The 10,460-nt window shown below is 38.4% G+C and overlaps 1 protein-coding gene across 2 annotated transcripts in view; it reads right to left on the bottom strand.

Moving 5' to 3' along the window:
• Positions 1-414: 414 nt before the first annotated feature.
• arap2 (ArfGAP with RhoGAP domain, ankyrin repeat and PH domain 2) overlaps positions 415-10,460 on the bottom strand; it is a 138,755-nt gene continuing 128,709 nt past the window's right edge. For both annotated transcript variants that reach the window (XM_067579056.1, XM_067579055.1), the window contains 5 exons: positions 9,389-9,471; positions 7,002-7,037; positions 5,689-5,752; positions 3,608-3,733; positions 415-2,646 (listed from right to left, as the gene is read on the bottom strand). In XM_067579056.1, coding sequence (XP_067435157.1) covers positions 2,290-2,646; positions 3,608-3,733; positions 5,689-5,752; positions 7,002-7,037; positions 9,389-9,471 — 666 coding nt within the window. In that variant the 3' untranslated portion in view covers positions 415-2,289. The remainder of the gene's footprint in view (positions 2,647-3,607; positions 3,734-5,688; positions 5,753-7,001; positions 7,038-9,388; positions 9,472-10,460) is intronic.

The raw sequence follows: 10,460 nt of genomic DNA, 5'->3' as shown, positions 1-10,460 counted from the left end.
TCTCCAAAGGTTTGTGATACCAAATCACAGCATGAATTTTTCTATGTTGTTCCTCAAGGTCTTATGAGACATAATTGAGCATCGGAATGGTCATCATATACTTCCATCATAATGTTCTAAGCCCTTATACACTCTAAGCTTTCAAAATTTCAATAGGAATCTAACCAAACCACAATGGTTATTACAGATTTATGACTAGAAAAACATGACACACAGTGCTGAGCTGCATCTCAAATTAATCTCCAGGTTCCAGCTTTCACATGATGTATACTATTTCTATGTGGCATATACTGTTGACCTGCTATCTCCCCCTAAAGATCCACTGTCCCTCCCCCCGCCCCCAGAAAGGGGTCTATGGTAGGGGTGGGGGAGTGGGAATGGAAGAGGTTAAAAATCTGAGATGATAATTCAACATTTTAGTATTTATTTAAAAGCAGAATATGAAAACAGGAAAGCTAAAATCATGTTTCTGTTCAGGGTGGAACCAGTCCATTTATTTCTCAATGCCTGCTTCAAATCAACTGAGACATGTCTGAGCTGGATATTTGATGGTGTTTTTACGGCGGATATTCTTAGTCTTGCTGATATATTTCATCTAATATTACACATATTGTGAAACACAGTTTCTACTGCACTACATTCAAAGTGGGTATGAGGCAGCAGAAGAATTAAATGTCTGGTAAACAGTTTTTTCTTTAAGTAATAACCCTGAAAATATCTATCTAATATCTAATAAAAATCTATTTCAGTGAATCTGATGACACCTGTGGTAACTTTTAGGTCACATCAAGTCCATTTTAAAAGAGCACATTTCAAATTTTATCTAATGTCTGAGAAATATGAACAGATGATGTGTCCCAATTCCATGCTACATACATAACTGTATACAGTATATATTATGTACTAATAATTACAGTATACTGTTTTTGCAGTTATTATACAGAAAAGCAATATACTTTACCATTTTATACTTACAAGAAATGATGTAATACTTGCACCGTTCAACATCAATCAAACTGAGAAGGCTATTGCTAACTTTTTTTTTTTGTTTTCTGAGGTGTCCTGGAGCTGTTTTACCACCATCCACAATTACTTTGAATTTTTTGCAGCTGTAAGCATATCATCCATTTCCTTTGTGCGTTGTGGGAAAATAGTGGTCGTCAACAGCAAAAATTACAGGGTTTTTTTTGTATGCATGCTGTTTTGAGTGTCTTTTATTTAGTAATTTTTCCTGTGTGAGCACAATACAGACTCAAAACGTGATTAGAATTACTATGTAGTCTGAATTGAGGGCAGAGCTTAAACCAAAAAAATTTGAATCTAAACCTTTGGGAATTTATCAGAAAACACTGAACATGAAGGTGCAACGTGCACCATATGCAGCCTTTTAGTTAGATTGAACTGTGCAGGAAATTACACCTTAAAGCATTTTGCAATGTTTAATGTATTCATACTGTACATTTAAAAAAAACATTTAGTGGCAGCCAGTGCAAAATTTGAAGTGGTGTGCCAAAGAATTATAAGCTTAAAAAAACCCTGATAGTAGCTCTACAGTTAAAAGTTACAATGTTAACTGCTACACAAAAATAATATAAAATAATAATTACATATATATATATATATATATATATATATGTATGTATATATATATAATAATTACATATGATATTATCTGCCACTGCCAGCTGACACTGTATTTCGTGTATATGGAAACAGGAAAGTCTATGAGCCTATATTATTGGCTTGTGGACCCTAAACCAGACTTTTGTATTTGAGATGCATCATTTTCTTTATATTCCTGTACATGTCTATCTAAAGGTTGACTAAAATTTTGTAATTAAAAGAGTGTTGACCATAGTTCTATTCCTTTTCAAATTAACTGGAAACATAAAAGCATAAAGCGAGCAAGTTTGGAGTATTTCTGGAAACTTCTGAAGTTTGACAGCTTAACATATTCTAGGGGTTTAGAAGAGTGGCATATAAATCATGTTTTGTAGTGCTTGGTTCAGTGCCATGTCAAGCTGAGGTCTACATGACCTCCGATGTCTCCTGCACCTGTTTTCCACATCCCCTAGTGCATCGGCGTCTCTTTATATATCCAAGTTCAAAGGCAGTCTTTGGGCTATGATTCCCCCTCATGAAAGCAATGTACTTTGGCTCCATCTGCATTGTGTGGTCTTTCTTTGTCAGTCTCCACATCTTTGTCTCTCCACTCAGTGCTGTAATGTTTTTCCTATCGTTCAAACAGACTATTCTATGTACGTTTCTTTCTCCTTTCTTCTCCTCCTGTCAGTCATTGTTCTTGGCAGTGCGGCCAGTCTTATTTAGCACTGAGTTCAGTTCATTCATCAGACTAGGAGGCATTAAACCTTCCCCGCCCAGAATGGGTCTCCTGCCGGTGGTCTTACAGACACTCTGAGGAGGAAGAGGCAAAGCCTTGGGCTGTAAGTGTCTGGATAGGGACGGAGATGGGAGGCATTGAGGCTGGCCAGCGTCCACAGAAGTTCTTCTGCGTGGGACTTCGGGGGCCTTGAGCATTTCATTGTGCCTTGGGCAGTTGGCTGCGGTGTTTGTCTTTTGGTGGAGACTGGCATCCTTCACGGTCCTTGGGTTGCCATCATCAAGAGAAGTCCTTCTGTCTGTCGGCTATGGGAAAAATGGTAGATGAAGATGAATTGTAGTAAATTTTCAATACAACTACAAACCAAAGGGGCCAACTCTAATGCATTTTTCATTCGTGTCAGAGGGAGAATTGGCTCATATTTACATATGCACACATTGCTACTATTCAGTACACAAACAGACAGAACAAAAACTCCCCCTATCTTAGGATACTCAGGAAAACACTGCTTTAACTAAATGCTAACACCATAATAACATGTTTACAATGACAATAATAACATGCTGATATTTAGCAGGTATTGTTTACCACATTAACCAAAATTTGCTAATTAGCACTTAACACAAAGTACAGTTGCGACTGATGGGTATGTCATTAGTTTTGCAAGTATTTGGCCATAAACCAAAGTTTTGGGGAAATTAAAATCTTGACCTGATGATGGTCTGTATCAAATTTTAAGGCAATTCATCCAATTGTTGTTGAGATATTTCAGTCTGGACAAAAATGGTGGATTGGCCAATTGACTGACGTTGCCGTCTCTAGAGCTAAGCTACTAGTGATGCTAAACATTTTTCACATAAACCTCAACGTGGTGATTCAATAATTCACCACGTTGTGATTCATAAAATTGAAATGGTTTTGGATCTTGGTGAAATATTTTATTAAAATCTTTGAGCTGAGGCACTTCCATTGTAAAATAAATGCAGCAGAAAAAAAATGTGTGAACAAAATGAAATAAGGAAGGTTTTGAGTGTGGTGAAAAACTAACTCTGAAATTCATTATCACTACTATTTCGAGATACAAGTACAATGTGAATATAACTAAACCAATCATGATGGTAGTTACTACAATGCTGCCCATTTGGAAACTAACAAGTATTATTTTTGAACTGACTACAGTGTCTACACCAGCTTTTTACAATTCATGAAAAAAAAAAATTGAAGCCAAACATTTTGGAAAATACTAGTAAAAAAAATGATTCTCACCTGTTGGCTGTAATTGTGGTTTTGCGGTAGAATCGCCCCAACTTCGCTCACAGCTCCTCCTCTGGAGGATTTGTGAACTACAGCTTCTTTTGGGTTTACGCTCTTTGAACAGAGGTCAGAACCATACTGAAGACACACAGTCAACAGCAGAAATTAGTATTAAGGTGATGAAAAAACTATTTGTGACCATTATTCATTGTGGACAACATAGCTTCATTGTCTTTATTTTCTCTTTCTTTATTTTGGACTGGTAAATCATCTATAAATCTTCTTCTGTAGATGTCAAAGTAATACACATAAACACACATCTTTAGACATCTCTAGACGTGGACACATACACATATGCACACAGTAGATTAGGGGAACATGTAGTATACAATACTTTGATTTTATTTTGTGTTTCTACATTTTATTATTCACAGTTTCCATGAAGTTATATTTATCATGACTAAAAAATGCTTGGCAAAAAACTTGGCATCAGCATACAGGATGTATACGCTGGTATAAATTGCTGTTTTTTGGCCAGACTAACACAACCGTCTTCAAAAATGAGGGAAAGTCAGAAGGTGACGATCGTCTGTTCCATCACAGTGGCCCGACTGTATTCTGATCTCCGGCTAAACTTTCTCTTTAACAATGTCTCCTTTCATATCACTATGACCCCCAGACCTATAGAACTGTCTTTCTTTAACAAATCCTTATTTCATCATTGCTAGGACCTGTCCTTGAACCTTTATACCCTCCTCCAACCCTTCAACACTCACCACCACCACTACCCTTTCCACCTTCCTTCAAAATGAGGTCCTCCATCGCTAGTTGCTATGGAAACTATCGGAGCACAATGCTCACTAACATGTAAGAGAAAGGAAATCAAGAAGACTGAAGTGTTCTCTGTCTACTTTCTCATCTACACTTTCTCTCTGCCCTTCCCACAAGTCCTGTGTCCTTCCCACAAGCCCCCCTGTTGGAAGCTGACAATCCTGATATTTAGCGGATTTGGGAGGAGAATCCTAATATTTTTAGCCGGCTCCAGTCTGCTATAGATTTAGTTGTTGCAGAGCTAAGAGCTTCTCCAAAGAGCAAAGAAAAGTCACTGAGCCCACTGAAATAAACACCTTGAAACACTTAGAAACAACAGACAAAAATTGGATTCCCCTTTAGATCAATCTCTCCCTGACAGTGTTGCCCTTTTTACTTGCTAACCCAAACTAAAGCACTAAAAGGCTTTTACAGTAAGCACCTGTGATAAACAACACTTCGCTGCAGACGGGTTCCCATAAAGGAAGCCGAGCAGAGGGCTAATACTAATGAAATGTGCTGAGCATACAATACAGGGCTGTGAAATTTCAAAGCCTCTGTTAGATCTTTCGATTCGGGATGAGTGTGATGTTCCAAGTTAGATTCATTTACTCGGAAATGAGGAGAAAATGGACGTGTGTTCTCAGCCTAATGAGAATCAAGATGCAATTTCACTAAGAGGACGGCAACAATGAATGTGAGGGTAACAAAAAAATACAAAAATATGACACATCCATAGCTGTTCTCCCTGTGTTTTTTTCCCCCCCTTGCATTATTTATGTCATATGTGCTGTGTCAGCGACTGACAGCGACAACACTTAGCTGTATCTGGGGGCTAAGTACCACAATGTGATTGTTACAGTCGCCTTGACCTTATTCTCACAGCTTTTCCACATAAAATGATTTATGTTATTGCTGAGTGACCTCGAAAACTTTACGGTTCTTCCCCTGTTTATGTTTTTCATCTGACTAAGAGCACAATGGAAATGGATGATTGGGGGAAATATGATTTATCATATCTCCTTGTTCTGATATATGGATTGTAAAAGATGATTTATTCTGGCTGTAATCAAGTGTATTTTTTCATCCAAATAAGGAAGGAAATGTTTGTCATGTTCACTGATATTTTTGGTTTGCAACACATTAAAAGGATAAGGACGCTTTTCCTGTAATCCCAGAGTCACTGCATGCTTGAGCTTCTATTCATCAAATTACTTCATTAAGCTTTTGCATGAGTAAGCTCCTCGCTCTTGCTCTAATGTCTCTGTTTCGCGTCACATTACCTTCATCCTGATGATGTCTGTCACCCAGCTGACCTGCGCCTCCCTGTTCTCGCAGCAGAAATGCCTGAGGAGGGAAAGCAGATCAGTGTCACACAACCTTGCTATTTTCACACTCATTTTAACCAGATGACTGGATTCAGTGATTCGCAGTCGCTGGACACAGTTTCTTCCAAGGGGACAGTTCAAGCTAATATGCATTGATCACTGTAAATAGACTTGATGATAGGTGGGCTGGCTGCCGTTAAACTATGATTACATGAATCTGCATGTCTAAAGTATCCCTTTGCAGCAGTGATTAGTGCTTTAAGTAACAATCTAGTATGATGGTTTAAATAATACCTGTCATCTATTCAGGTTTGTACAGTATACTGTTTGGTTTTGAGTAGTTTCAGGTGTCTGCTAATGTGATCACGTACTGTGCTGTTCTACATGTAGCAAGATATTGTGATTCACTTTGTCACACAGTGTAGCACTGAAAGCTCTTGCCAAACGATAAAGATTAAATTTTTCTATTTTATTTTTGACAGTATTAACACTGTTAACCTGAGGATGGCGCTAACCAAAGTTATTATAGTTCAACGTAATGAGAACATGAATGTCCGTATCAATTTGATGGCAATTAGTCCAATAGTTCTTGATGTTTCACTCTGAACTAAAAATGTCACGTTGATGGTGTCACTAGAGAAAAACGCAGGTGTTAACCAAAGACGTAAGGGTTCATCCTCTGGGGACCCTGAGTAACTGCATTCTACAAACTTTCATGATAATACATCTTATAGTTGAGAAAGTTCAATAAAAGCGGTCGACTGACTAATCGACAGCCATCGTAAAATAAGAAACAAAACAGAAGACACCAGCATCCTCTCGCACCTTCAGTTGGGTAATGTTTCTCCTACAACAGTATTGTCTGAATTGAAATATTCCCATACCATTCCTTTCATAAATATCTGATTTTAATAACTTCAAAGTATTAGCTTACAGTAATATCAGAAACCATATAAGCTGCTATTTTGTGTCACAGAGTTGGATTTGACAAAGCAGTTCTTTATTTGTGACAGCAGATAATGGGTGGTTAGGAAGTTTCAAATGGAGATAAAATAAAATAGACAAAAACATCGTTTATTATTTAATATCCAAACACTCGACCAGACAGCAGCCTCTCACCATGTGACTGCACTGATGCTCCCACTACTAACTCACTCAGATCATTACAAAAGTTTACACTTGATTCTTTCTGTTTCAGAGATATTTTAAGTGGAAAGAGTAAAAGTCACAATCATCTATTATTGAACTGGAGAACTTCTAGCACTCACCATTGTTGTTTATCAGCGTTGACTGTGAAGCCCCAACTGTTTGAACCAAAACGACACAGGTCAGATTTTGCTCCTGCAAACTTGCCATGTCCCACACATCCAACATCATTTGAAGACAGAGGTTATAAACATGTTTTTGTCAAAGCACACGTGGAATTTTAAAGTACGCAACTCAGGAACTTGGTGAGACCGTATTGTTAAAGATAGCGGCGGGTCAAAACCTTTTTCATTAAAATGCAAAGAGAAAAAAAAAAAGTTCACTACAACTGCTAAGGTGCTAAACAGTGGAATTAATTATGTTAATCAGTGCAGTTGCAGCCCACATGTTTATGCATGGGCAGACCTCAATATGCTCTGGGCCAAAGTGTACAATACACTGAGCACATGCTGCTCACCTATAAGCCTTAAAGTACAATTTGTTAAAAGAGATGCAAGAGATACTGAATCTCTAAAAATGTAGTCTGGGAAGTGGTAGAATTCATGAACAGAGCCTGCTGTATTATAATGATCCCACATGAATACAGCTAATTGTATGATACTACAATATAAATAGAGGCACCCTCTTCCCACACTCACAAAATGTACATATACAGTATATACTGTATGTGAGTTTATGTGAATTAACCTGCACAGAGGCAGTATAAGGTGGAAAGACCACCTTCCTTGAGAATATACCTTAACCTGAAACCCCACACAGTTGTGGCTGAACAGGAGCAGAGAAGTGTGGGAAGAACAAAGCGAAAGTGGGGGCAGAGACAGAGAACCTGCAGCCTGGAGCACCACTCCTGTGAGTTGAGGCAGCCGATCCAACCCCGCAGTAGGCCGCTCACAGATAGACCTCTACCTAATGAGGTACTGGAGCGCCGCCTCTCCTAACCCTCTCACTATGACTCTCTCCGTTCTCCTCAGCACTCTGGCTTTATTTCTTTATTCACCATATCACTTCTTCCCACGGCCCACTCGACAGTATATCTATGATACCGCTCTGTATCATTCTTTCCTTCTGTCCCTCTTTCCTCTTTCTCTTCATCTCCCACTCCCTCTCTCTCTTATCCAATTTTTTTTCCTCCCCTTAAGGACTGCGTAATGCAGACAATCGCTTGCTGGACTCATTTTTCACGCTTCCCCTGACTCGAATTCTGACATGGGGAAAATTATGAGGAATTATAATTGGGTAATGTGAAATATAGGGTTTGGCTTCTAAAAAATTTCCTCTTTGTTTGACCAGTAAAGAGCTGCCGCCGCTTTGGCATGTGTCATAAATTATAATAATAGAAGACCATTAAAATAAAACAGTGGCAGCAATGTTTTCAATGCATGAGAGCAGAGTTTGATAATTTGTATTTGTTAAAATGCAATTACATTTAATCAATTTCATTACAGTGAAAAATAAGATGGGGTCAGTCATGGCTTTGGTGTCCCCTTGGTGTCGCAAAAACTTTGAGGGAAGAGGAAGGGCAATATATCTTTAGGGACAATATACACAAACTGTTGCGCGTATGCACACAATTAAGGGAAAGCACACTCAAAAAGACAGTGGCAATGCTAAATAAACACTAGTTCATCTTAATAACACAGAGAGGTGGAATTCCCCTAAGAATGTGCAACAGTTGATTTGGCACTAATGAGTCACTTTGTGTTTGACCGCTGGAAAAATTACAGAAAAATTGCTTAATGCAATATTTATTGCGCCACAAAATATGCTAGGAGGGAAAGGAAATTTACACAAATGATCACTGAAAGTGACATCATGGTTACTGACTGACCGCTGCGGCGGAGGCAGCTGTGTCTGTGATTTAACGTCTGGGAGAAGCAGGTGTGAAATTTGTGGCACCGTTGTTTTATCGGCTGCACACAGGAGAGAGATATCTGACAGGTTTGGACCTTCCTGTCATAAACATTTCAGCAATTTGACAATGAAAACCACTTCAGTGATGGCAACAAAGTATATTGAAGTAAATGAATAAAAGCAGATAAATTGCACTTTGCAGGAGCTTAAAATAAAAAATAACAAAAAAAAACATATTACAAGCTATTAGCCAATCATATATTTTCATATTTTTTTTATCGTTTACAGCAGTAAACTTGTCAAAAGAGATACAAATATGTGTTTTAATTAAAATGTGAGCATGAAGATTTAGGATTGACTTTGGAAAGAGTAGTTTTATATAAAAACCTTCCCTCAAAGTCCACTTCCTGGCTTCATCTAACTGTCTTCCTATGCAGATGTAGTGTTCTCATCTAATCTAAGGAATTTTTTTTAGTCACTGACCAGCACATTTTCGCCACATTTTTCTTGCTTATAGCCTTCTTTTCTCACCATATGGAGAGTAATATCTTTAAAGTTTCCAAATATATTATTTAAAATGTATGTTGTTGCACTTTACCTGGTTGGAGGTTTGATCTTTTTCTTCAGGCCCAAGAAACATTTTACAGACTTGAGCTGGATCACTTTCTCTGCTTTAGCGCTCTGCAAAACACGATTCATATTTTAGAGCAATAAATGAATGAAGGAATAAAAACAGCAAGAATCACATTAAATGAAACTAAAACAAAATAAATTGCCAACAAAACTACCCGCGCCATTTCCCAGTGTCGCAACCCCGACAATCAATTTGAATCATTACAAGAAAACCTCTCGTTCCAAGCAACGGAGAACAAACAGAGAAGAACAAAGTGAGCAAAATCAGAGTTATAGCTTGCCTTTGACACCTACACATCACAGCCTGACACCCATCCCCTGTTTCATCTGACATAATTTGCGCTAAATACAGACGTGGCAATAATTGTAGAGGCCAAAGAACATCAATTAAATTTCAGTAATACTTTAATTTCCTTTGCATTTACACAGTAATTAGCCATATTCTTGTGCAACCTGGTATTAAGAAAAACCTTTCAGTGAAAGCACGCCCATCCCTCGCCCCCCCCACCCCCACACAGACACACATACACAGACACACAACCATCCCTCACCATTTTCCCCTCACCCCCAGTGCCAGAATTACTGCACCTCCATCAATTATTAACACTTCTTCACACTCCTTTATGAATCCCATGTTTCAACTGCGGAAATGTGCTGAGAAGCAAACCCCTCCAGGGAACTCGGGCCTGCTGGTCCTCTCTGAAGCACACACTGTATTCTTCCTTTTTTCAAAAGATAGTGGGAAGTCCGCTTCCATGAATATGTTTTATTTTCTTTAATTCGAAGATTTGGAACCCTGAGATGGACACGCCGCCGGGGAGATGAAGCCGAGAGAGTTCCAGTGGAGTTCGGTCTGTTTAGTTGCAGTCTCCTTTTAACAAATTTTTGTTTTCTCGAGCACTTCTACCCTTCTAACCTTTTGAATTCCTCAGTGGCGCTTTCTGTTCATCCAAAACTGTGTTTGAATGCAAAAACTCATGATGGAAAGTGTTTACAATAGATGTGGCAGAGGATTAATCCGAAAAGAAAAGTGTACC

The sequence above is a fragment of the Thunnus thynnus genome, chromosome 22 (assembly GCF_963924715.1).
Source record: "Thunnus thynnus chromosome 22, fThuThy2.1, whole genome shotgun sequence".
NCBI lineage: Eukaryota > Metazoa > Chordata > Actinopteri > Scombriformes > Scombridae > Thunnus > Thunnus thynnus.
This window is presented reverse-complemented; position numbering and strand designations above follow the sequence as displayed.